The following is a 26585-nucleotide window of genomic DNA, read 5'->3' on the forward strand; positions in this document are numbered from 1 at the left end:
GCAGAATGAAAGAGAGAGATGTGCTATCTGCTGGCTCACTGCCCAATGCCTGCAAGGCCAGAACTGGGAGCCAGGAGCTCAATCCAGGCTTCTCACATAGTGATGGCTTGAGCCATCACTTCTGCCTCCTGAGGTCTGCACGGGTGCGAAGCTGGGGTCAGCAACCAGCTCTGGGAGTTGAACCCCAGGCGCTCGTGTTCAGACACAGGTGCCTTAACTATTGGCTAAATGCCTGCTCCCTTGGTAGCTCTCTGTGTTTTCTCTCTCCCCCTCCCTGCCTCTGCCCTCCCACCTGCTCCGTGTGTGTGTGTGTATGCATGTGTGTGTACACTTTTTTTTTTTTCATGAGCCATTTGAGTAAGTTGCAGACATTTGAAAGCGTAGTTTCCTATCTCTGTCTCTGGAGGCAGCCCAGGGGAGCCCGGACCATGCGGTGTGGAATGAGTGAAAGCCTGGGACAGGCAATAAGCGTAGACGTCATCTCCCGGGGGGCCTGAGACATGGGGACTGGCCCAGGCTCCCCAGGGAATTCGGCTGCTCCGGCTGGGGTGGAGGTGCTGTGCTGGGCCTGTGGCCGTGGAAGGAAGTGAGTGGCTGGGAGGGGGACCATGGCCCAGCCGTGCGAGCATGTGGTGTTTGCCTGGTGCGGAGTGGCAGCATATGTCTGCGGAGGTGGCGGCAGGCAGGCGGGGCGGAGCTGGGAGAGCAGGGTGGCCATGCTGCAGCACTTGGGCACTCCTGGGAGACTGGCACCAAGTGGTGTGAGAAGACACAGCTCCAGGGCCTGTGGGTCCCTCCCTGCAACCCTAGAAAGGACAGGGGAGGGATGGGGGCTCCACCCAACAGCTGGACCACCCTGCCCTGCTTAGAGAGGGCAGGATGGGGGCTCTGGCCTTCTTGGAGGTTGCCCGCTGGTCCCCACTACAGGACTAGTCACCTTCTGCATCCACAGTGACCCAGATGGGTTGGAGTCTCACCTGGAGGCCTTTCTTCACTAGCCGCTCTCTTATCCCTCCCAACTGCCCCCCCCCCCCCGAGGTCATGGTTTAAGAAGTTTGGCCTTGGGGCTGGTGCTGAGGCATAGCGGGTAAAGCCGCTGCCTGCAGTGCTGGCATCCCATATGGGCACTGGTTCAAGTCCCAGCTGCTCCACTTCCGATCCAGCTCTCTGCTATGGCCTGGGAAAGCAGTAGAAGATGGCCTAAGTCCTTGGGCCCTGCACGCGAGAGACCTGGAGGAAGATGCTGGCTTCTGGCTTCAGATCAGCGCAGCTCTGGCCGTTGCGACCAACTGGGGAGTGAACCAGCGGATGAAAGACCTCTCTCTCTCTGCCTCAGCTCTCTCCGTGTAACTCTGACTTTCAAATAAATAAATCTTAAAAAAAAAAAAAAAAAAGGAAGAAGTATGGCTTTTGGGGCCAGCGCTGTGGTGTAGCAGGTAAAAGCCACCACCTGCAGTGGACACCGGTTCAAGTCCTGGCTGCTCTACTTCCGATCCAGCTCTCTTCTATGGCCTAGGACAGCAGAAGATGGCCCCTTGGGCCCCTGCACCTGTGTGAGAGGCCTGGAGGAAGATCCTGGCTCCTGGCTTTGGATCGGCTCAGCTCTGGCTGTTGCAGCCATCTGAGGAGTGAACCAGCGGATGGAAGACCTCTCTGTCTCTGTCACTACCTCTCTCTGTAACAATGTCTTTCAAATAAATAAATCTTAAAAAAAAATACCAAGAATTTTGGCCTTTAGAAGTCCACACTTTAAAGATGACCTGATGCACTCATTTCCTCTTTCCCTTTTCAGTGAAGCACTCCTCCTCCAGGAAGCCCTCCAGATTGCCTCAGAGCATCCTCTCTCACAGGCCTTCCTGGGAACACCGATCCTGTTGGTTCTTTTGCTGGTTCACACTGGTGCCATCCCCAGGAACCAGGACTTCGATCAGTCCATCCCCAGGAACCAGGACTTCGATCAGTCATCAGCCTTTTCCTGCTGCCCCAGGCTGGGCATGTAACTGGTATCTTGTAGATGAATGCCAGCGGCTGGACAGTAGGTTCCTCTGATGTCCCTTGTGCTTGGTAAGTTTGAAAGCCTGTAGGCTAGGGGCCGGCTGAGCCTGGGTATAGCGTGAGACCTCACACTGGGTAGAAGAGGTTTGTCCAAGACCAGCAGCCTGTGAGAGACGAGGCAAGCCATTGACTTGGGTCTCTGACTGGTCAGCACTGGGCCATGTCCCTCACAGCACTGGCATGCTGGGCTGAGTGCACCAGGAGATGTTGGGGGGGGCCTGCCTGTACCCATAGGAAAGCTGAGGGGATACTGCCTTCTCACCCTATGCCCATCCCCCTTAAAGAGATTTCAGCCAATTAGCACGTACAGTATTTACTTAATTAGGGTAATGATATAATTAGTGTAACTTGGGCTACATCACATGGCTTCAACATGCAATTAGGAGCTGTCAGCGGGAGGCGACATTGTGAAAATGCTCATTCAATTTGGTTCCAGCGTGGAGGCCGTGGCAGCTGCCTCGGCTCAGGAGGGAGGCAGGCGGGCGGCTGTGTGTGTGCGGTGACTCTGGCAGTCTGTGGCCTGGGATGGACGTCAGTGGGGCTGACTGGCAGTTCCAGGGCTGAGGGTGGGGTTGGGGAGTTTCCTTGGCCAGGTCTATGTGCATCCCATACAGGCATTGCTGGCCCCAGCCCAACCCCAGGGAGAGGTGGTGGCCGTGGCTTGGCTGGGGTGGCTGAGACTGGGGGCCTAAGCACCTATGTCCTCTGCCTGAACCACCCCCGTCAGCACGCTGTCTTGTCTCTTCAGGGCTTTGCTGCTTGCACGCATCACCACTCTGTACCCCTTAGGCCCACAGGCTGCAGGACTTGTGGGCAAACAGGGCCAGGGCCAGGGGGTGGGAGAGCCTCCCCAGGGCTAGCTAGCCACAGCACCCTCAACCGCCTGGGAGGCCTCCTGCTCCTGGGCTCCTTTCTCCAGAAGGGGGAAGGGCTTTGAGGTCATTGAGTCCTGGGCTAGGAGGCAGGGCCCTGACCTCCTAAGACCTCCCACAGGCTTCTCAGTGAACCTCATGGCTTACCGAGGAAGGCCGGGAGGGAAGGGCGGAGGATGGGAGTCAGAGCCGCTGTGCGCCGGTGGGGAAGCCGAGGCTCGGGGCCGTCCAGCCCCAGGCCCCTCCATCCTGCCTAGCTGGGGGCCCTGGCATGGCTGTCTCCGCAGGTCTTGGTCTCCTGAGTCTCTGATGTGCTGGGGCCATTCCAGAGCCCCTGGGATGGGAGGGACAGCCACTTGCCCTCCCTTTGAATGATGTCCTCGGAGCTATGGCTGCCCTTCGTGTGCTGCACAGATGAGGCAGGAGAGGGTGCCCTGTGTTCTCTCCTGCTCCGCCTGCAGTGCTGGAAGTTCAGGCTTCCCAGAGGCTGGCCTGGTGTTAAGAACCCCACAAGTCCCTGCTTCTAAGCCTCCACAGCCACTCAGGGGGAGTCACTAATGACACCAACATCTCCGCCTCTTCACTGGGAAAACCAAGACAGCAAGCAACACCTAGTAGGGCAGAGCCCAGCCCCAAACGCCAGCCCTGGTCCTTGCAAATCAGGGGCTGCCTCACACTGAGTGCCTGCATGTCTGTCCCATCCTGACTGTGGGGCTGTGGGAGCGGCTCAGGTGAGAGCAGGGGCCAGCCGGCTGGGGGTGCTGGGAGGCCTGCGGTGTCCCACAGAGCCCAGGCTCCCACTGAGAGCAGGGATTCTCCAGTACAGGAGGCTGCAGGAGCCTCACCCAAACGGCCACATCTTCCCAGGGGCTCTGAGTCGCAAGGCAGGGTTCAAGTGGGGCAGGCATGCCAAGGCCAAGGACCAGCTGGCAAAGCTGTCTTCACAGGTGGAGGATACTAGCTGGGGAGAGGCCCTAGGCTGCCTGTGTCAGGTTGGTGACACCTGGGAATGAGGCAGTCTGTCCTCACTTGAGCTAGCTGTCCTCAGTCCATCCTCAGGCGCTGCCGCACCCTCAGCGTGGAGATAGGGCCCACAATTCGGGGCCCCGCCGACCTCCAGACTTCCCTCATTCTGCATACCTTTGCTAGTTGCTGACCGCAGAGCTGAACTGCTGCTTCGGGCTTGGCTCCTGGTGCAGGGATTAGGGTCATCACCTCCAAAGGCCTCAGAGTCCAGACAGACCCAGGCCCCAGGAGTTTCCTCCAGAGGAAAGAGGTAAGTGCCTGGTAAGCACCAAGGCCTAGGCTCACGAGTTCCGACAGGTAGAGGTCCTCACGTCTTCTCTACTGCACCGGAGAAGCAGCACCTGCAAGGCTTCGGCCTGGCCCAGCCCTGCCAGCTGCAAGGGTTTCCGTTCACAGGGAATGGGAAGGGTCTGTGTGGGCAGAGGCGGGGAGGCCAGAGTGCAGGTCCTGGGGATGCTGTGCTCAGGGGTTTGGGTGGGCTCTGGGGACCTCAAGGAAGGGGCTGGGAACTATGGCCACTTGTGGGAAGGTCAAGGTATTCTTTTAATACCAATTTCAATAAAAAGCCCCTACTGTGTGTGAGGCATGCAGTTTTCTAGACTGGGGATTCAGTAAGGACCACACTGAAGTTGTCCCTGCCCTGATGGAGCCTATACTCTGGGGAAGACAAGAACCTGACAGGTGTCCTAGGGCCTCGGGGAACACATTAGCTTGTGGGGCCAGGAAAGGCTGCACTGACTTTTTTTTTTTTTTTTTTAAGATTTTTATGTATTTGATAGTGATAGAGGAAGAAAAACAGATCTTCCATCCTCTGGTTTACTCCTCAAACACTCGCAACAGCTGGGACTGGGCCAGGCTGAAGCCAGGAGAAGGAACGCCATTTGAGTCTCCCAAGTGAGAGGCAGGAACCCAAGTGCTTGGGCCATCATCTGCTGTCTCCCAGATAAGCAGGAAGCTGGATCGGAAGCAGAGGCGAGACTCGATTCCAGGCGTGTGTGCAGGGGCAGCACATGTGTGCGCCAAAGATGAACCGCACCGCTCTGAACTGCAGACTTACATCTGACAGCTGCTGCCTGAGCATCTCCAGCCAGTGCCAGGCGTTGCAGTCCTCATGTAGACAACCCAGAGCCTCTGGAGTCCTGGCACCAGCCTGCCTTCCCAGCAACCCTCTCTTCTGAAACAGCTACACCATTTGCTCAGGCACTCAAGTATGGCCCTCAACCCCTATCTCACACCGCATAGCCCACTGTGGTCCTGCTTCCAACTAACATCCCCGCTCGCCAACTCACCACCTCCTCCCAGTGAGCACCCAGCCCTGATCTCAGTCCAGTCTCCACACAGCTGTCACCACAGCTCAAAACTCTCCATGACTCCTTATCACACTGAGAATGGAGCCCGTGGCCACTGCCTGCCTCTCGTCCCATCCACCTCCTTCCCTTTCTCTTTGCCAAAGCCACATGGGCTGTCCTGGGGAGGCTCAGAGGCCTTAGCGCTGTTGTACTGGCTGCTGCTTCTGCCTGGAAAGCCCCTTCTCCTGACCGTTGGATCCCTCAAATCTTGGTTTAAATGTCACTGTAGGGGCCGGCGCCGTGGCTTAACAGGCTAATCCTCTGCCTTGCGGAGCCGGCACACTGGGTTCTAGTCCCGGTCGGGGTGCCGGATTCTATCCCGGTTGCCCCTCTTCCAGGCCAGCTCTCTGCTATGGCCCGGGAAGGCAGTGGAGGATGGCCCAAGTGCTTTGGGCCCTGCACCTGCATGGGAGACCAGGAGAAGCACCTGGCTCCTGGCTTCAGATCAGCGAGATGCGCCAGCCGCAGCGGCCATTGGAGGGTGAACCAACGGCAAAAAGGAAGATCTTTCTCTCTGTCTCTCTCTCACTATCCACTCTGCCTATCAAAAAAAAAAAAAAAAAAGTCACTGTAGGGGCAGGCATTATGCCACAGTGGGTTAGGCAGCCGCTTGGGACACCTGCATCTCATATTGGATTCAAATAAATAAATAAAACAAATTAAAAAAAAAAGCCCACCTATTCATTTATATGTATTTGGAAGGCAGAGGTGGAGGCAGATGAGATGATCCATCTGCTGGCTCACTCCCAGCATCCACACTTATGACATCTGGGCTGGAGCCAGGAACCTAGAACTCAATTTGAGTCTCCCTTGTCGGTGACAGGGACCCAGCACTGGGGCCATCATCTGCTGCTTCCTAGGGTATGCACTGGTCGGAAGCTGGAGTTGAAAGCAGAGCCAAGACTTGGTCGCAGACACTCTGATACAGGATGTGGGTGTTCCAAGTGGTGGCCTAAGTGCTGTGCCAAATGTTCGTCCCCCTACTTTGCTTTTCTGAGCCAAGGCCCAAGGTGGGGTGGAGGGTGCAGTAGTAGAAACCCTGGGTGCCGACTGTCCAGGTGATCCTCTGCTTCCCCTGACCTGCTGCAGGAGGAGCCAGACCCATCCTAAGGGACCTTGCCACGGCTCAGAGTGCTCCTTCAGAGCCTCTGGGAGCCTCTGTCCATCGCCACCTCAGGCAAACCCCTTGCCTTGGTGTGCATTGGCCTCCCTGCTGGGTGCAGTTATGGGAGCTCCGTCTTGCCCTGCCCGACGTCTGTGAAGGCAAAGGCCAGCTGGATCCCACCATCACACTCTGAGCAGAGCCCCGTGTAGCTTCAGCCCCTGTTCAGGCAGGGCAGCCAGAATGCTGGGGCTGGGGACCGCGGGGGCGGGGGAGAGCTGCCATTGGTGCAGATGTCGCCCCGGCCCCTGCCTCACCCCGGCCCCCAGACTCTCAGGCCTTTGGTGGTGCAGACAAGCATCGCTGCTCAGCGTCCCTCCTGCAGGAAGGGGAGGTAGCCGCCATCGCCGAACCATCCTCTGGGTCCCGGCTGCCTCTGTGCCAAGCACATTAGGGGATAATTAAGTAAAAATAGGCCTTCCGACCAGTGTAGCTCATTAAGGCCTAATTAAGTTAATTAGTTCCAGGTGTGGATGGCGAGGCTCAAGTGAGGCAGCGGCTGCTGCTCGCTGTAATTGCATTTTCGCAGCAGCGGTGGTGGTGGCGGTAATGGCGTGGCAGGGCCAGCAGCTTCCTCTGAGCCCTGGACGCCTGCCAGGGCATTCAGGAGGCTGCTGGCGGAGCTGGGAGGGGTGAGACAGAGCAGGCTGGGACCACCCACAGAGAGCAGAGGCTGGAGGCTCAAGGTCTCCCAGGCCCAGGGCCTTTCACACTTGCTTCTCTCAGTGCAAGGGGGTGATGGGAGTGGGGGTGCACAGGGCCACGGAGAGAGGTCCTTGGTGCTGCTTTGGATGCACCTCCAAACCCTCCAGCCCCTTTGAGGTCCCCAGGAAAGATGGTGAAGTGACTTTGTAGAAAGGGAACACGAGTGGCAGGGACAGTGTGAGACCTCACGGAATTCACCTCAATCACCTGCTCTATTTGGCTTGGGTCCCCGATTCCTGTCCCTTCTGGCAGATGCCTGCTGTTCATAGCGATGTCCCCTCTTTGTCTTTCAGGGTAGGAGTGGGGGCCACACAAGACTGGCCCAGTCTCCCACCCCAGACGTCTCGAGGATCCACTTTCTACCGAGCACTGGCCTGGAGGACCGCCTTCCCAGCCCTCGTCTGGCTCACACAATCATTCACTCCTTTAGCTGCTGCCTCAGGCAGGCGTCGGGCAGCAGGGCTGCGGATTCAAGGCTAGACAGACAGGCTGGGCCCTGCCCCACAGTGCCTTTGGTCTTTCCGAGGAGGCAGAGACATGCACGATTCTGGCCACACGTTTTTGCTATGGCTGTGGGTGCCGGAAGTGCTCGAGGAGGAAGGATGTGTAAGCACAGTGACAGTGAAGCGGGTGATGAGGGCAGGGTGTGTGCAGGAACCAGCAGGGCCTCCCTCAGGCCAGAGGGCAGCATGAAGGACTGAGGAGGGGGCCAGCAGGGCAAGAAGGGCCGTGGCTGTGCGTCCTGGCAGGCTGGGTGGGTTTGGGGAGGCATTTCAGGGGAGAACTGATTGAGTGGATGCCATGGGACAGGGTGTGGTTGTGGGAGTGGGCTTGGGCTCTGAAATGTCCCAACAGCTCAGACCTGGGGAAGGCCAGTGAACTACCAGGGATGCAAAATATGGGGTACCCACCTCAAGTCTGGTGTTCCCACCTGTACCCTGACCCAGGTGCCCTGAAATTCACAGGACAGACTTAGAGGGGAAGTCACTCCCAAAGGTGGGGTGAGGGGGACAGTTCTGGGTGGGGGGTGCTGCCACCCCCCCCATCCTTCAACCCCTACCTGAGAGCTGCTGCCGTCTCTACACCCTTTAGGGCTAGAGTGGGGCCAAAACTGGTGCCTGAGGGGCTCATTCATGGTGTTTGCATTGTGGTGCGGTAGTGACGGGCACCCAGGTACGGCACCCAGGCAGCTCTTTGGCCAGGGCTCTCGAGGTGGAGTTCCTGCTCCTAGGCTTAAAGTTTGCTTTTTGAGTCCAAGTCTGGCTTGCAGTATCTTCTACCTAAGAGTGACCTCAGCCTTACTTCCTACCCTCCCAAGGCCCCAGAGGGTTCTTTGCCAAGACTGCTTAACCTCTCTGAGCTTTAGTATTCCCATCTATACAAGGGGAACCAGCAGTAGCCGCTGTCTTCTAGGGCCGGTGTGCAGATTAAGTGACATGATGTGGATAAGCCTTATGGCCCATGCTAATTTCTCAGCAGCTGGTCCCTAGTCCTTACAATCCCTGCAGAGCTGGACACCGTCCTCCTTTGTCCTGGGCAGCCCGGTGGTGCAGCTTCAGCCCAGGCCTGAGCACCCGGTAGGAAGTCAGCTAATCATAGAGGGTGATGGTCATGGGAAAGAGGAAGTGACTTTCTCCAGATGGCAGACCGGCATGGGGCGGCGGTGTGCCCTGCTAAGCATTCGCTCGAGCCCTGGCCCTACCTCCCTTGCACCTTGCTTCTCAGGTCTCATTCAGGCTGGGGGCTGAGAAGGGCAGACCCAGACCCACTTGGACAGGGCATCTGCCCAGGGGGACTCTGAGGCCCAGCAGCAGACCCCCTGGCACCTGGGAGGTTGTCTGGGTCACCTGGGAGCCCCAGATGCTGTGGAGCAAGGCAGGCCCTTGGAAGCAGATGGTGTCTGAGGTACCCAGACACCATCCTCCCAGGATTCTGTCGGGGCAGGGAGCCTACAGGAAGGAAGGACAAATGGTGGCCATGCTGTGCGTCTCTGGAGCCATCCCGCTCCCCTCCTGTGCCCTCCCGGAAGCTCTCATCTACAGCCGCAGAGGTCCCAGCTCTCCCTGCTTCTCCTCAGGATTTCCTGGTTGCAAGCCTAAGCTGCTCTCGAGGGAGCTCTTGAAGTGTAAGACAGCAATGGGCCTTCTCCCCACCTCCTCTGACCCAGGACTTCCAATTCTTGCCCCAGAGCTGAGAACCGCAGAGGATGGAAGATGCAGTGAGGCAGGTGACCACTGGGGGCCAAAGCCAGGGCAGGGAGAGCCAAGGAGCTGCAGTGTGAGTGGGGTCCCGGTAGAGGGAGGGCGGGAGGAGGGGTGACAGTTGCTGCATACTCTTGTTCTCCACACACTGGGGCTCCGGGAGGGACTTGTCCCAAAGCCACCCAGGCTCCTCTCTGAGGGATGCAGGAGAGGCGGTGATGACTGTGGGACTTCGTTTCCTGTTTGGCTTTGGGCCTTCAGGCCAGCTGCTCCTGCCACTTGCTCACTGAGGGTGTGATCTCACCAGTCCCCAGCTTTGAGTGTACCTCAGTTTCTCCTGCTAAGCACGAGAGTTAAATTCCCTCTTGGGCCATGCTCTTCTGCCTCCCAGAGACGCAGGGCATTCCCAGCACAGAGGGGTGGCCCCCAGCTCTATTCACAGACGGGAAAATGAGGCCCTGAGATGGGACAGGAGAGCCTGGGGCCTGGGTCACTTCCAGGCACACAGACCCCCCTCCAAGGAGGTGGCCAGCAGCCAGCAAAGCTCAGCCTTTTTGCATCTCGTTTTCTTTGACCTGCCTTCCAGCACATCCCCCCTCAACCCCCGCCTCAGGTTCACAGCTCCTTCCCAACTGAGTATGTCCTAAAGCCCTCTTCTCTCCACCCCCCAATTATAGCTGGTCACAAAAGCTGGACCGTGACCAGACAAAGGGACAGGGATGAAAGTACTGGTTGTCATGGCAACCTGGCAGGGTTGCTGGGACCCAGGGGAGGGGCCTGGCTGAGTGCCTGAGCCCAGGCATCCTGATGACCTCTGAGCATGAGCCAGGGTGGCCCAGGGGCCCACAGGAATCCCCCTCCTGCTCTGGGCTCACCAGAGCCAGATAACAATGACAACTTCACCCCCTCCATAGGCAGCACCTGCTCCCTGGGCCTCCCCTGGTGGCCCCATTATTCTGCACCTGCTGCCCCCACCACCACACCTGCTCCCCAGCCCCAGTGCCCTCCCCAAGGCATTCCCTGCTCAGCCCCAGGCCCAGCTGCCTGCTCTGAGAGCCAGCCAAGAGGGGCTGTGGAGCCAGGAAAGGGAACAGGGAGGTCCAGGCAGGGCCGGAGGATCCAGCTGCCAAGCTGGCTCCACCTGGCCAGTAGCGGATATGTTCATGACCAGGTCTCCACGTAAGAGCCTCAGTCTCCTCTCCTATAGAATGGGAGCAGCCATTCCTGCTCTTGAGGCTTCTAAGAGTCAGTTCCCTTCTGCTTGAAGGAGCTCTGAGGCCGGGATATCTCCAGTGATGGGGCGAGAAGAGGGAGCAGCCATGTCTTGGGTCATACTCTTGGGGTGACCTCTGTTAGGGCACGGAAGGACCTGAGCCTCTTCCTGCACAAGGAGAGTCACTGGTGGGGCAGGCATGATGTTTTCTCTGGCCAGGGAAATTTGTCCATGCCAGCATCTTTTTTAAAGTTTATTTGGGGCCAATGATGTGGTGCAGTGGCTTAAGCCACCAAGTGTGATGCCGGCATCCCATATGAAAGAGCACCAGCTGCTCTACTTCTGATCCAGGTCCCTGCTAATGCTCCTGGGAAAGCAGCAGAAGATAGCCCAAGTGTTTGGGCCCCTGCCCTCATGTGGGAGACCCAGCTGTTAAAGCCTTTGAAGATCTCTTTCTCTGTCATGCTGCCTTTCAGATACATAAATAAATTTTTTTTAAATAAAGTTTATTTATTTGAAAGAGAGAGATCTTCCCTCTGCTGTTTCATTCCCCCAGTGCCCACAATAGCCACGGCTAAGCCAGGCCAAGGCCAGGAAGGTCTCCCGTCTGGGTGGCAGGGACTCATGTACTTGAGCCATCATCTGCTGCATCCTGGGTTCACGCTGGCAGGAAGCTGGATGGGAAGCAGAGGCAGAACTCAACCCCAGGCAGTCCCAGATAGGATGTGGACATCCCAAGCAGTGGCTTAACCCACTGCCACAGTGCGCACCTCTGGGCCAGATTCTTGAATGGCCTGGTGGGCATATTGGGGAAAGAGGCCTCTGGGGGTGGGGAACCCCCAGCAGGGAGGTTGGCCTGGTGGCTCCCTGGTGACTCCTCCATTCTGTGCTTCCATAAATGGGTGGGGAAACTCAGTGTCTGGCCTTCAGGGCAGACCTCCCTGCAGGTTCTCTGATACCCTGCCACCAGATGGCGGCATGGAGGAGGGTCAGGGCAGGAGGAGCAGAAGGCTGGGCTCATGCCCTCCTCCCTCCTGTCCCACAGTAACTGGTCTCCAACCTGTAGCCCATGTCCTCACAGCTGCCTCAGCCTGCAGGACAGACCTGCCTGGGCTCCCCCCTTGCTCTGTTGGGCCCCTAGGGGAGGCTCTTATGCTCGTGCCCTCAGTTTGCTGACCTGGAGTATGGGCGCAAATTGCCCAAGGGACTGTCTGCTCCAACTGCCAGCTCAGCTGTTTGACCTGTCCCTAGGCCAGAGTGGGTGGATGATTTGCAAGGTAGGAGGGGAGGAGGGCTGGCCCAATGCTCTGCTGATGCAGATTCCCTATTCTCAAAAAAACGCATTTATGGGGCTGGCACTGTGGTGCCAGTGGGTTAAGCCTGTTCCTGCAGTGCCAATATCCCACTTGGGTGCTGGTTCAAGTCCCGGCTACTCCACTCTTCCTTCCTTCCTTCCTTCCTTCCTTCCTCCCTCCCTCCCTCCCTCCCTCCCTCCCTCCCTCCCTCCCTCCCTTCCTTCCTTCCTTCCTTCCTTCCTTCCTTCCTTCCTTTTTTAGTATTTTATTTATTTATTTGAGAGTTGGAGTTACAGACAGTGAGAGGCAGAGGCCAAGAGGAAGGTCTTTCATCTGCTGGTTTACTACCCAAATGGCTGCAACGACTAGAGCTGTACTGATCCGAAGCCAGGAGCCAGGAGCTTCCTCCAGGTCTCCCACGTGGGTGCAGGGGCCCAAGTGCTTGGGCCATCTTCCACTGCTTTCCCAGACCATAGCAGAGAGCTGGATCAGAAGAGGAGCCCATATGTGATGCTGGCGCCTCGGGCAGAGGATTAACCTGCACCATAGCACTGACCCCTGCCCCACTTCGGATTCAGCTCCCTGCTGATGCTTCTGGGAAAGCAATGGAAGGCCTGGATGAAGCTTTTGGCTTTGGCCTGGCTCCAGCCATTGCAACCATTTGGTGAAAGCCATTGCAACAGGCATATGGAAGATTTATTTCTCTCTCTCTCTCTCTCTCCATTTCTGCTTTCAAATAAATAAGTAAATCTTTTAAAAAAATCTATTTTTATTTCAGAGGGAGCCATCACTGCTGCCTCCCAGGGTGCACATTAGCAGGAAGCTGGAGTTGGCAGCTGAGCTGGAACTTGAACCCAGGCCCTCTGATGCAGGAGGCAGGCGACTCAGGTGATGTCTCTTATATTTTATAAATTTCTTTTTTTAAAAAAGATTTTATTTATTTATTTGAAAGGCAGAGTTACAGAGAGGCAGAGGCAGAGAGAGAGAGAGAGAGAGAGAGAGAGAGAGAGAGAGAGAGAGAAAGTCTTCCATCCGCTGGTTCCCTCTCCAAATGGCCACAATGGCTGGAGCTGCACTGATCTGAAGTCGGGAGCCAGGAGATTCTTCTGGGTCTCCCACGTGGGTACAGGGGCCCAAGGACTTGGGCCATCCTCTGCTGTTTTCCCAGGTCATAATGGAGAGCTGGATCAGAAGTGGGGCAGCTGGGACTCCAACCAGCACCCATATAGGATGCCACCACTGCAGGCAGTGGTTTTACCCACTGCACCACAGTGCCAGCCCCCAGGTGATGTCTTAACCACTAGGCTAAATTCCTACAGCTGGAGAGCTCTCTTTTTGAACAACCCCATCCTTTCTGACCTGCTGCGAGCTGCTTACGCATTTCCCTCCCAGAGGTCCAGCAAGGGCAGTGCTTTTGCCGGGAATGGAGAGATTTGGAGTTAGGGTCACACTGTGTGCAGGGTTCCCCGGTGTGGGGCCAGGCAAGGTCTGCTGTCTCTATTGTGTGTGTGGTAGGAAGAATGGAGGCCCAGCAAGGGACTCGGCCACCGAGTGCTTGGCAGAACCTAGGCCTCCTTCCCTGTCCTCAGCGTCTAGAACCCTGTTCTCAGGCAGGTTCTTGAGCTGTGGGTCAGAGAGAAGCAGGGGAGGATGCTGGGAGGGTGGGGTCACAGGCCGTTGTGCTGTGGTAGACCATCACCATCCCTAGGTGATGGACCTGCTATATCTCCTGGGTATCTCTCTCTCTCTCTCTCTCTCTCTCTCTTTTTTTTTTTTTTTTTTTTTTTGACAGGCAGAATTAGACAGTGAGAGAGAGAGAGATAGGGAGAAAGATCTTCCTTTTTCCGTTGGTTCACCTCCCAAATGGCCACTACAGCCAGCTGCACCGATCCAAAGCCAGGAGCCAGGTGCTTCCTCCTGTTCTCCCATGGGGTGCAGGGCCCAAGGACTTGGGCCATCCTCCACTGCACTCCCGGGCCACAGCAGAGAGCTGGACTGGAAGAAGAGCGACCGGGACAGAATCCGGAGCCCCAACCAGGACTAGAACCTGGGGTGCCAGCGCTGCAGGCGGAGGATTAGCCTAGTGAGCTGCGTCGCCGGCCCTGAGTATCTCTTAAGGGTCCCCTTGGATTGATGCACTGCTAGGGCTGCTGGGGAAAGCAGCCTTCCCCACCCTGCAGCTGAGGGGCACAGTGGTCACCTGTGTATGGTCACCTACCAAGTGGTACTGACTGTGGTCCTCTGGGCCCGGGCATTCAGGAAGGGCTTCTGGAGAAAGTGTAGCTTGAGCTGGGTTGGAAAATTGTGGAGAAACCAACAGAGGGAAGAAATTGCAGCTGAGAGCCTGCATGGGGTGGGGGTAGGGCTGGATGGCTGAAAGCTGTCTGGGTCACGGGCTAGTGGTCTCGAGTTCTCCCCCCCTTTCTGCTCCTCCTTCCTGTGCACGGGCTCTCAAGGGCTCTCGTCTGTCAAGGTGACCTGGGTCGGGGAGAATTAATTTGTCTCTATTTTTTATTCATCAAAGAGATAAATATGCTGGTCATAGCTGCTGAGGCCAGCTGGCTGATGGCAAGGAGGGAGGGCCGGGGGAGGTGTGGGGAAGAGGAGACTGAGACCTTGCCCAGCCTCTGGACACCCCCTTGCCTACAAGTCAGTTTCTCTTGGCAGCAGCTCTGAGCTCTTGGCCTAGAAAACCAGAGGGAGACTCTGGGGCCCAGGAGGCAGGCCGGGTGCAGGTAGGGAGCCGGTGGCTCTAGCCCCTTGGCCCAGCAGCCTGTGACTGTTCCGGCTGGCCAGCCACGTGGAGGGCCCACTCTGTGGCTCACTCACACGGGGTTTTCATCTCTGCAGCCAGTGAAACGTCGCTCTTCCCTGAGCACTGTCGCTGTCAGCGGGCAGGCCTGTGGTGCTCCCAGATCCTGGACCCAAAGGTCTAGGCAGCCTGGCTGCCTCAAGTCCTAACCTCTAGGCCATCAAGGTCCTCTTAGGCAACAGGGGGCTCTGAGTAAGACATGAGCAGAACTCCCCTGCCCCCTTCCACACACACTCTGGCAGAGACCCAAGCCCCTTCAGCCCCTTCAACAAGAGCAGCTGGTGAAGGGGCGGGGTGTGTGTGTGGGGCTGTCCTCCTGCCTCAGGAGGGGCAGCAGCCTCCAGGCACGGCAGGGAGATCAAAGCCTGACCCCATGCTTGGTCTTCAGGGGGTGGCACTTGAGAACCAGGGAACAGGGTTAGGGGAGGGAGGCCACCACATCCTCAGCCTGTACCTGCAGAGGAGCAAAGTGGAACTAACTGGGAGAGTGTTGATAAAAACAGCATCCTGTGGCCCCCACTCCTCGAGCCTACCCTCTAGTTGGGAGAAAACATTGGTGACCAGAGTATGGCAGGGGGTGAGTGACTTTGTAAACTGGGCCTCCTAAGAGTGGACCCTTTCTGTTGTGGCCTGTCCATCTGTCTGGCAGCTGTGGCACGCCTGTGATGTCACCAAGCTGCTGTGTTGCTTGGCAACTTCCCAGGATTAGCACTCTGCCCTCTCATCCCTGACGTCCTACCATGGGCTGATGTTGCCGTGGCAACCTGGATGGGCTTTTTGGACAGCTGTACCCAGTGTGGGAAGTGCCAGGCAAAAGCAGGGACGCTAGGTGCCTCTCCATAGGCCAAGTGGGGTGCACAGCTAGACCACCCTCAACAGTGCTTTTTTTGGGGGGTCTCTGTCCCCTCGAAGAGCTGGGGCCACCCTTGCATCCAGGCCTCCTCACACCCCTCCTTTCTCTATGTAATGGTCACTGAGTAACCACCATGTGGACGCTGACAAGCAAAGCAAATAAAACTATGACATGGGAACAGGAACGGCTATACCACAGCAGGTCTTAAAGGAGGAATAGGAGTTGGTCGGAAGTTGGTGAGACAGATGTGCTGGAGAGAGGAAGCAGAAGCCATGCAAAGGCCAAGTCACTGCCACTTAGACCTTGCTCCTGGTTCCCGTGACCTGGCCTCCCCAGCTCTCCCTCTTGATCAAAGTGAACATGGGGTGGGCAGTGGTTAAGACTTTGCTCAGGCCACCCACATCCCATAGCAGGATGCCTGGGTGTGAATCCTGGCCTGCTCTGATCCAGCTTCCTGCCAATTTTCTCCTCTGGCTCATGCAGTTGTGTCCCTGCCACCCATGTGGGAGACCAGGTTGAATTGTGGCTCCTGGCTTTGACCTGGTCCAGCCCCAGCTGTTACAGGCATCTGAGGAGTGAACCAGCAGATGGGAGTTCTCTATTTCTGTCTCCCTGCCTTTCTCCCTCCCCCCAAAAGAGTCGAATGGCTGCCAAGTGGCCAGAGAGATCGCAAAAACCCTTTAGAGACTTGTTTACAAGGAGAAGTTGCTGTCAAGAACTGAAAATGGGGCCGGTGCCGTGGCTCAACAGGCTAATCCTCCACCTAGCGGCGCTGGCACACCAGGTTCTAGTCCCGGTCGGGGCGCCAGATTCTGTCCCGGTTGCCCCTCTTCCAGGCCAGCTCTCTGCTGTGGCCCGGGAGTGCAGTGGAGGATGGCCCAAGTGCTTGGGCCCTGCACCCCATAGAGACCAGGAGAAGCACCTGGCTCCTGCCTTCGGAACAGCACGGTGCGCCGGCCACAGCAACACCGGCCACGGCGGCCATTGGAGGGTGAACCAACGGCAAAGGAAGACCTTTCTCTCTGACTCTCTCTCTCACTGTCCACTCTGCCTGTCAAAAAGTAAAAAAAAAAAAAAAAAAAACAAAAACCAAAAACCAAAAACTGAAAATGGAGCTATTTTCAGGATTCTATCACCACCCACAGGCCTGGAGATTCTGAGTATCTGCTGTACCTCTGGTATGGATAATGCAGTGGCACTGCAAGATTATTTTTAAAAAATACTTATTTCAAAAAGAGAGAGAGATGTATCAATCTTCTATCCCCTGGTTCACTCTCCAAATGGCTACAACAGCCAGGGCTGGTCCAGGCTGAAGCCAGGATCTGGGAACTTCATCGGGGTATCCCACATGGGTGGTAGGGGCCCAAGCACTTGGACCAGCCTCTGCTACTTTTCTCAGGCCATTAGCAGGGAGCTGGATTGGAAGTGGAGCAGCCAGGATATGAACTGGTGCCCATATGGGATGCCGGCACTGGGCAGCAGCTTAACTTGCTATGCCATTAAGAAGGCTTCATGGGGCCAGTTCTGAGAAGGCTCAGTGCAGGGGTTCTCAGGTTAATTACCCTGATTTTTTAAAAAGTTTTTTGACAGGCAGAGTGGACAGTGAGAGAGAGAGACATAGAGAAAGGTCTTCCTTTGCCATTGGTTCACCCTCCAATGGCCGCCGCGGCTGGCGTGCTCTGGCCGGCGCACTGCGCTGATCCGATGGCAGGAGCCAGGTGCTTATCCTGGTCTCCCATGGGGTGCCGGGCCCAAGGACTTGGGCCATCCTCCACTGCACTTCCTGGCCACAGCAGAGAGCTGGCCTGGAAGAGGGGCAGCCGGGACAGAACCGGCGCCCCGACTGGGACTAGAACCCAGTGTGCCGGCACCGCAAGGCGGAGGATTAGCCTAGTGAGCCGTGGCGCCGGCTACCCCGATTTTTTTTAACCTTTTCTTTTGGTTGGTAATACTATTCTACCTGCTTCCAGTTCCCTTACAGAAATATTAACTCTGGGATAGAGGGCACCTGTAATCTTCAGACTTCTTAATTGCTTTTTTATTTTTAAAAAAGATTTATGCATGTATTTGAAAAGCAGATCCACAGAGAGGGAGATGGGACCGGGGTGGTGGTGGTGATCTTCCATCTGCTGGTTCACTGCTCAAATGGCTGCAACCAGGGCTAAGTCAAGCCTCGAGCCAGAAGCCTGGAACTCCATCTGGGTCTCCCATATAGGTGCAGCCCCTAAGCACCTGGGCCGTCCTCCGTTGCTTTCCCAGGGCAATAGCAGGGAGCTGGATGGGAAGTGGAGCTTCCGGGACTCCAACTGCAGGCAGGTGCTTAACCTGCTGCACGACACAGCATCCCCACATTCCCTGACAGTTGACCTTGGGCCGCTTTTGCTTTGTCTCCTCTTTCTCAGTGCAGCGTGCGTGCGTGTGGCAAGCAAACTGTGCCTCAGGAGAATGAGACCGACCCTTGGCTCACTAGGAACTTGCAGTCCCTAAATTGCCCCTATTATTTCCCCCACATTATTTACTTTTTAAAAAAGCAGGATTCAAAGTTCTCACTGCATTTGGCTGCTTTGTGTCTGTCTAGCAGGGTCCAGGAGGGTACTAGAGCCTGGACTTGGGAGCTGACAAGCTGACACAGCCGTGCACTGCCGCCCACGGGCCACTAGTAGGGCTGGGCTTGCTTTCTTGTAGCCGGCGGGGCGCGGGACGCCGCGGGCGCCTGGCGGGAGAGACCAAGCGCGGCAGGTGCGGGGGTGGAGACTTGGCCCCGCTGTGCGGGATGGTGCGGTCCCTTAGCAACCGACGCAACGACTCTCCCTGGAGCCGGCGGGGACACAGGGCCGCGGTGTCCCGTGGAGCGGGTAGGTGGGTGCCGGGTGCCGCGGGGGTATTGCGCGTTGAGCGCGGGCAGGGAACCTCGGTGGGGCGCAGGAGGGGGCTGCCCTCCCAGCCCGGGCTGGCGGGCCGGGCTGGGGGTTCCTATTTCTGCCCAGGTACTACGTTTTGAACAGCCTTGCTGTTAAGTTTTATACGAGAAGACTTCAAGAAATTTATGGGAATGAAAAGTTTAGTGTAAGAAAATTTGAAATTTAATGCCCTTTTTTCCTAAACATGCATCTTCCACGAACTTTTTGAAAAATCACTTGTATGCTTGAATTTCAGGGTTTTTTGTTTGTTTGTTTGTTTTGTTTTGTTTTGTGCCTGAACGAGCTTACTTTTCAATTCCATTTTCCACGGGCATTTGAAGTACACTCTATTTACCAGACCCCCTTTCTGGGGAGCCCTCCGGAGAATGTGCACCCCCTCTCCCCTTCGTGGCAGACCCCTGTAGGGAAGGAACTAAGATCTTGGGCCTTCTCAGCCCCCTACTCCATCTCCTGAGAACAGCTTCACCAACCACATGGGAGAACCAGGTTCAGCTCCTGGCTTCTGCCTGGCCCAGTCCCAGCTGTTGTGGGCATTTGGGGAGTGAACCAGTGGGGAAGATCTCTCACTGTGTCTGTCTCTTTCTGGCTACATTTCAGATAAAGTAACATTTAAAATAAACAAGTAGGGAAGTGATAAAAAGAAACCACAGCAGCATTGTTTGCCTGGTACTGAGTCCCTTAAAGTCACAGATGCAGTAGTCAGACAAGCTTGCGCAGAACCCTGGGATGTGAGTCAGTGGCCGCGGCTTCACAGCCCTCCTGCTTAGGTCCTTTCCTGCTGCAGGCACTCACTTGGCAGAATCCTGGGGTGAACCTTGGGGACAGCTGGAGGTGAGGACCTCTGCTCCCATTCCGCTTCTGCTGGTTCTTGACTTCTCTGAACCTTACTTAGTTCCTTTGTTTATAAATTGGCAACGCTAGCAGTACCTGTTGTGTGGATCAAATACCCGGTGCATCTGTGTCCACTCAGCCAAGTGCCTGGGTGATTGAGTCACGTGGGGCTGCATGTCAGTGAATCCACCGGCAATCACGGCTCCCGGGTGAGCCGAGTGAGGACAAAGAGAACTCGGCTTAGATTCCAGCTGCGCTTCTTGTTGGCCGTGTGGCCCTGGATAGATCACTTATCTCGCTGAGCTTCCCTTTCCCTTTCAGAAATGAGGATAGTCCCAGTTTCTGCCCCGGACGTTTAAATGAGATGGTGCCTGAAATAAGCCTCAGCCCCCAATACCATTCACTGTCCTAACACTGTGCCTGCCAGGGCCGTCCTTTCCACCTGATGGCCAGCTCCCTCCTGCCAATGAGGGAGAGCACCCAGAATGACCAGCGGTCCAGGCCCTGCCGGCCACAACACTCCCAGGCAGAGGCTCCTGCCATCCGTGGGGCTGTGACAAGAGGCAGAGGTCTGTCTGTCTGTTACAGCTCCTGTGCACACTGGCTTGTCTCCCGAGACAAACCCTGCAAACCCACGTACGTCCTCAAGGTGGTGGATGTGCACACAACCCAGTGGCATCTGCTGCTCCCTGTGCGAAGACAGGAGGCTGTGTGTTGGCTGAGCTGGGCTGACTGAGTGCCAGGGTGAGTGAATGCCATTTTGTTGTTGGTAGTGGCATCTGTGGGCCAGTGGAGAGTCAGGGTCAGGGTCTTGCTGGGGAGGCCCTTTAGTCATCTGGCTCTTAGAGTATGGTGGGAGGTGGAATGGGCAAGCTGGGCGAGCCAGGGCATGGCCCACTGCTTATAAGTGCTGGTGAGGCTTCATGTGCTCCCCTGGGGAGAGGCGTCCCAGTCCAGCAGGGGTGGGCGGGGGACCCCTGGGCTGCGTCTGCTGAAAGTCGTTTTAGGGAACTGCGTTGGGTGATTCTGGGCCTCCCTCCTCCCCCTGCCAAATGGCTCTCTGAAATGAGGGAGCTGGGTAGGCAGGTGCACAAGGATGCACGAGACTGGGACATGTGCAGAACATCTTCTTGCTCCCCTCCTAGCTCTGTGGGGGCTTGTTTCTCCCACACAGTGTCCAGGGCAGGCCCCAGTGTCTCGGGGGGGCGGATTGTTCCAGCTCTGTGTGTCCAGATTAGGATGAGAGCATTCCTTCCACTCTCCCATTCTGTAGCATGGAGTGGGGGGTGGGCCATCTATAGGTCAAGGTGCTCCTGGGGGCTGAGTGCCGCTGCTCCCTCGTCCTAGGTACTCGGGATAGGGCAGCTCCCTGAACAGCACATGGAGAAGCCTCGCAGAGAAAGCTGCAGACCTGGAAGGGCTGCTGAGAACCCAGAGTGCAGCAGTGTTCTGAGGACCCAGGAGGCTGGTTCCAGGAGCACTCCTGAGAGCCTGGAACACAGCCTGGAAAGCACTGTTCAGGAGCAAGTACACGGGTTGGAGAATCTCCCTCCAGGCCCTGACCCCAGGTTCCCACCTTTACCCCAGCCCATGGCCCCGTCCATGCTCTCGGTCTTGGGGCCACCCCGGAAGCCGCCTCTGGCAGGCCCTGGTAAGAAGTACCCAGTGATGAAGCAGCGTGGGTTCTACTCTGACATCCTCAGCCCTGGAACCTTGGGTCAGCTTGGGGTGAGTGTGGTAGCCATCCTCGCCCTAGCCTGGGCCCTCCTTGTGGGGTCCGCTTGTTCTGCTCATCTGTTCAACTAGCCCTCCACCTATCCAGCTGTCAATCCCCCGCCCCAATCCAGTGTTCCACCCTTCCTGCTGTCCGTCCTCCTGTCCATTCATTTGTGACTCATTGGTGAGCTCCTGCTGGGTGCACAGTAGAGATGAGCCACCCATGGCCTGTCGTCGTGGCTTTGTGAGGGAAATGCCCCTCGCCTGGCTCTGATTGGAAGAGCTGAGACCTGAGGGGTGGTGGCAGTGTCTTGGCTGGGAAAGATGAGGGGTGTGGGCAGTGTTCCAGGCCAGGAGAAGAGCATGTGCAGAGGCCTGGGTCCCTGAGCGAGGGTGTGGCCCATGTTAAGGAGGAGGCAGAGTGGGAAGAATAAGGCTGGGGCAGGAGCGAGATGGGGGGCAGCGACCAGGAGAGTTCACAGCCCATGGAGTCCCTCAGGAAGGGTTTTAGGCAGGGCAGGGGCCTAGAGAGGGCAGGGACCCACCACACCAACCACACACCACTCACTCTCTGCTGCCAGAGAGGCTCTTGGGAGAGGAAGTACACGTGGAGACACCTGCTGGGAGTGTTTGAGAAGAGCTGTGCTGGGCCAGAGTGGGGTGTCTCAGGTGGCCATAGCTTGGCCCCTATGGCCTTTGAATGTGAGGAGCTGTGTGAGCTTGCTGGTTCTGTGCCACCCTGTTCTCCCTCGTGGGCTTTGGGGAGATGCCTGGCCTTGGGGTCTCCTGCATCCTTTCTGTAGGATGCTTTTACACTCAGGGCTCTGGGGTTTGGTTTCAGAATGTATGCCGTGGCCCTTCTGTGAACCAGAGCCTGCTACGTCAAGGTGACCTTGACAAGTTCACACCGAGAGGTCAGTGCCCAGTGTGGCTAGGTGGGCAGGGCCTCTTGGGGTGGGCATTTGGCCTCGTATTAAGATGCCATTTGGGATGTGACATCCAATTAGAGTGCCTCGGTTCGCGTTCCAGCTCAGCTGCTGGCCCTAGCTTCCTGCTGATGCTGACCACAGGAGGTAATGACTCAAATAACTGGGTTCCTTCCGTCCACATGGGACACAGGGATTGAGATCCCAGCTCCTTGCTTTGGCCTGGCTCAGCTCCAGCCATTGCAGGCATTTGGGTAGTAAACCAGTATATGGGAGATCTCTCTCTGTTCATCTGTCTCTCTGCCTCTCAATAATAATAATAGTAGTAATTTCAAACAAGGACCAGGGCTTCTGGCCACAGGGAGTTGGTGTGCCCCTGGCTCAGAGCACCAGTTCCCTCAGCAGTGACATGGGGACGAGAGACTTGCTGCTTTGCGAGGGTTTGTGAGTACCCATGAACCAGAGCCTCTTTGTCATTGCCCTTAGCAGAGCTGTGACTAGGGCGCTGCACTGGCCTGGGACTGTGACGGCCAAGGACCCAGTTCTCCCTGCCTGGCTGGGGTCAGTAGGGCGTTTATCCTCGTGTTCTGCCTCTCCTGGGACTTGGGCATGGGGAAGGCTAAGACAGTGTGTGAGTCGCTCCCTGTAGGAGCCCCAGCACAAGTGGGTACCCAGGAGATCTTTGCTGGAGGGAGGGGACCCTCCTCTGACTCTATGGTGAGGTTCAGAGTGCAGCACGAAGGCCATGACCGGTCTAGGAAGTCCCCTGTGGCAGAGGGGAAAAGGGTGGCTGCCGGAGAGGCCCTGAGTGGCGGGAGGCGTTGGGCAGGTGCCCTCTCACTACGGTTGCCCCCTTCCAGCAGAGCCAGGTGCCCCTGTGCTCCAGCCCTGGGAAGGCCTGGGTGCTTCCCAGCACTGCCTAGATCAGTTCTCTTGGAGTCCTTGAACCTTCTGAAGTCTGCAAACCCCTAAACTGGCACAGGCAACGTCACGAGTGTGTGCATTTGTACGCTTCTCTGCAGAGCTGGCCTGTAATGTTCCCCAGTCTCACAGGCATCTGTGGCCTAGCCAGTGCTTACAAACCGCGGCTCTTGTGGCTGGGGTATCGGAGATGCTAGAAGCATTTCAGATCTTGGAGGACTTCAGATTTTGAATTCTCAGATTGGGGATATTCCACCTGTCACTGGGAATGGTGCTTCTGCCATCCTTGTTGGGTGGGAGCAGGTGTAGCCAGCAGCCTGGCAGCTCCAAAAAGCTACAGGGTGGTGTCATTCAGGCAGCCAGCTGTGGAACTCCACCCTGCTGCCCGAGGGCTAAGCAGCATGCTCTAGCGGCCTGCCCAGGGCTCCTGGATGCAGCAGGGGCTGGATGCCAGGCCCTGCTGTCTTCACCCTGGCCGCCTCTTTGGCCTCTGGGAAACTCCTGGGACGGGTACAGGTTATTAGGGGTCTGAACATGGTGTTCTTGGCTGAGCCATCTTGCTGCTGTGGGGTTCCCTAGTCCTGGCAGCCCCGGTCACAGAGTGAGCTTCAGCTCAGGGCCCAGGCTTGAATACGGACCCAGGTGCAGATTCTGGAGGCTTGTGTGGGACCCCAGAGGCTGCTCCAAGGCGGGCCCTTCTGCAATGTGACCACCTCCTAACCCTTAGCGAGGTGGCGAGGCCAGGGAAGGAGGTCATCAGGGCTTCCCAGGGACCTGGGACTCTGGACGCTTCTTCCTCCAGGACAGTGGCTAGGGCCCCTGGGAGAGGTGGCTCATCTCCTGGAGCGTGTTCCTGCACCCTCTTTCCCCCCTCCAGGGGCTCAGTCTACCTGGGACTTCTCCTCGCTCCTCAGCACCCTGTGTCTTGGAAACCCTCAGTCCTTGGCAGGATGCTGTGGTCGACTGTCCTATCTGTGGGTCTCTGCCCACCAACATCTGCCCCCAGGCCTGGATCTCAGGCTTCTTTCTATCCTAGTTGTCAAAATAGGGGTAGCTGTTTAGTGATGTCGGGATTACCAGGCCACCTGTTCCTAGGGTACTGGGTATGTATGGAGCCTGGAACTGGCCCCTGGGAGTGAATGGTGTTCAGGATCCCATATGCTGGGGTAAGGGAGGGGGGCTCCAGGGTAGTGGTGGTGGCACCCTTCCCATGTTGCTTCCTGTCCGGTGGGAACCCTTACTGGGAGTTTAATTCAGCACCTGGCTTCAGTGGTGGCTTCTGGTGCTGGAGACATGAGTGGCTTGCAGGGGCATGGTCAAGCATGCTGGCCCTGGACAGGGAGCACTGGGCAGAAGTAGACTTGCTGAAGGCCCTTGCCCCTCCAGGCTTGGACCCCCTTGGGTGCCTCGTGCCACATTTGTCTGTTCCCCAGCGCTGCTTAGCCACAAATGAGCTCTGCAAAGCCTGCCAGCCTGGTACCCACCTGGTGTTTTGTCTTCTTGAGAGAGGGGGTCTCTGGTGTCCAGCCTGAGCCCTGCAGCCCCTGCCTCTGCCTGCAGTCAGTACCTTTAAGATGCCAGAGGACTTTGAGGAGCGCATAAAGCAGCAGTGCATCGGGCCCACCACGCAGCTGCTCACCCAGACTGACTTCCCGCAGCAGGCCTACGAGCCCAAGGTGCAGGTGCCCTACAGGGTGCTTCCCGGCCAGTGCCCCCGCAAGCTGGAGATCGAGAGGTATGACTGGGGGTCTGTCCGAGTGAGGGTGTGAGCCTCTACAGACCGCTGAAGCGAGGGGCGCCACAGCAGAGTATGCAAGCACTTAGATCAAATCTTCCAGCCTTTTAGCCTCTTAATAGGACAGACCACATTCTTGCTTGGTAGTTAGGGCAGGTGGCATTTTGGTCGATGAAGTGGCACTTGTGGGGCAGGACAGGAGGGCAGTAGGAGCCCATGACATTAGTCCTGGATACTACCCCACTTCTCAATACGTCCCAGGGGAGAAGAGGGCCCCAGAGGAGTCCTTGAGCCATGCCTGCACCATCATGACCCCTGGGACTCCTTGCCGGTACCCAGGGGTCCATTCTAAAATTCCCTCCCTGCCCTTGACCAGGAGGAAACGGCAGTACCTGAGCCTGGACATCGAGCAGTTGCTGGCTAATGAGGGCATCGACTCCAACAAGCTCATGCCCAGGCACCCGGACCCCCAGAGCCCGCCTACTGCCCAACAAGGCCGAGAGCGGGTATATCCCACCTATCTCCCCCTAAAGGTGAGCCAGGCCTCCACAGACAGCTGTGGGACTCGGCACTACAAGGTTGGGGGTGCGAGACCCCAGCCCAGGCTTAGGTATTGGACTAGAAAGGGCATCTCCATGCTGGTCACAAGTGTTCACTCATTGAACAGGACAGGAAAGACCCAGCAGCCCTGAGACACCGATTCTTAGCTTCTTCCCCGGGAACTAGGGCAGCCTGTGTGCCTGACCCCATCCCTGTCGCACTGCAGGCCTATAAGAAGCCCAGTTGGACTGTGGCGTAGAGGACTCCCTAACCTGGCCCTGCCTGGGTGTGGGAAACTTCTTGGTTTACTGAAATGGAGAGACCTGGGATGGAGGAGGCACCAGTCCCAACCCTGGGGAAACTGAGTCTGAGGCAGAGAAAGAAGGAGCATAGCCTGGCTGTGGACGTCACTCCATCCCTCCCCTCCTCTTTCTGGCCCTAAGTCTCTTGTCTGGTGGCCCAAGTGGGGAGGTAAATTGAGTCCAGCTGCCCTGCACGCTACTAAGGGCTGCCTCCTCACAGCCCTATGTCCCGATTGTTCCTCAGGGAGTGTGAGGGCCCCTGTCCCCTTGGGCTGGAGCTGGGCAGTCCTGGCCAGGGGGAGAGTGAACCCTTATCGTACCTGACCCTGCCGGAACCTGCGCATTTGTGGGAATAGCAGAGGTGGTGGCAGCCCTGGTCCCCAGCCTGCAGTGCCTTCAGCTGGGGAGGAGGCCACCTGGGCACTTGAGTCTCCTGGCACATCCTGCTGCCTGGCCTGCCACCCCCGGTGCTTGCCTTGCAGGTGTTTGACAATGAGGAGTTTGACTGCCGTACTCCCAGAGAGTGGCTCAACATGGGCTTGGAGCCGGGGTCTCAGAACCGGAAGCCCGTCCCTGGAAAAGCCCTGCTGCCCACCAACGACTTTCTGGGGCACGGTGAGCAGGGCCAGCCCAGGGGTGGGGGCGGCTCCCATGGGAGCTGAGGGTCCTCCTGAAGCCCCCAGCTGGGAGCTGGCCACAGAGACACAAGAGCTGCGGGGACCAGGCACCGCATTGTCTAGAGAGCCGGATCGTGTCTATAGTCTCAAAAAAAGATGTTTGTGTGGTGATAAAAATATACACACTCCCTGGAAATGTTGAGATGTGCCTGCGGGGCACAGTTGGAGCCTTCCACCCGACATCACCAGGGCTTCAGCTGTAGTGGCCTGTCACCTGCGGCCTCTGCATGGACAGCACATGCAGTCTTACAGGTGCATACAGACACACACAGACATGCAGTGACACACACACGTATACCCTGACTGCCACCTGTCCACAACCCCTAAACATGGATCTGACGCCCCGTGGATTTGCCACATATTGGCCTTGTGTCTGCTCACTGAGTGTCCTGCCTCCTCTCTTGGCCTCAAGGCTGCCCTGCTGGCCATGGAGACTTGCTCCAGTCTGTCACTGTTGGGAACAGTGCCGGGGA

At 57.1% G+C, this 26585-nt stretch overlaps 1 protein-coding gene across 1 annotated transcript in view; it reads left to right on the plus strand.

Annotated features, from left to right (window-relative positions):
* The first annotated feature begins 20011 nt into the window (after positions 1-20011).
* Positions 20012-26585, plus strand: part of DNAH1 (dynein axonemal heavy chain 1) — a 71071-nt gene continuing 64497 nt past the window's right edge. The window contains exons 1-6 of the mRNA XM_062200171.1: positions 20012-20039; positions 20643-21023; positions 21853-21925; positions 24419-24593; positions 24970-25126; positions 25918-26050. Coding sequence (XP_062056155.1) covers positions 20676-21023; positions 21853-21925; positions 24419-24593; positions 24970-25126; positions 25918-26050 — 886 coding nt within the window. The 5' untranslated portion in view covers positions 20012-20039; positions 20643-20675. The remainder of the gene's footprint in view (positions 20040-20642; positions 21024-21852; positions 21926-24418; positions 24594-24969; positions 25127-25917; positions 26051-26585) is intronic.

This window comes from Lepus europaeus, chromosome 9 (assembly GCF_033115175.1).
Source record: "Lepus europaeus isolate LE1 chromosome 9, mLepTim1.pri, whole genome shotgun sequence".
NCBI classification, from domain to species: domain Eukaryota; kingdom Metazoa; phylum Chordata; class Mammalia; order Lagomorpha; family Leporidae; genus Lepus; species Lepus europaeus.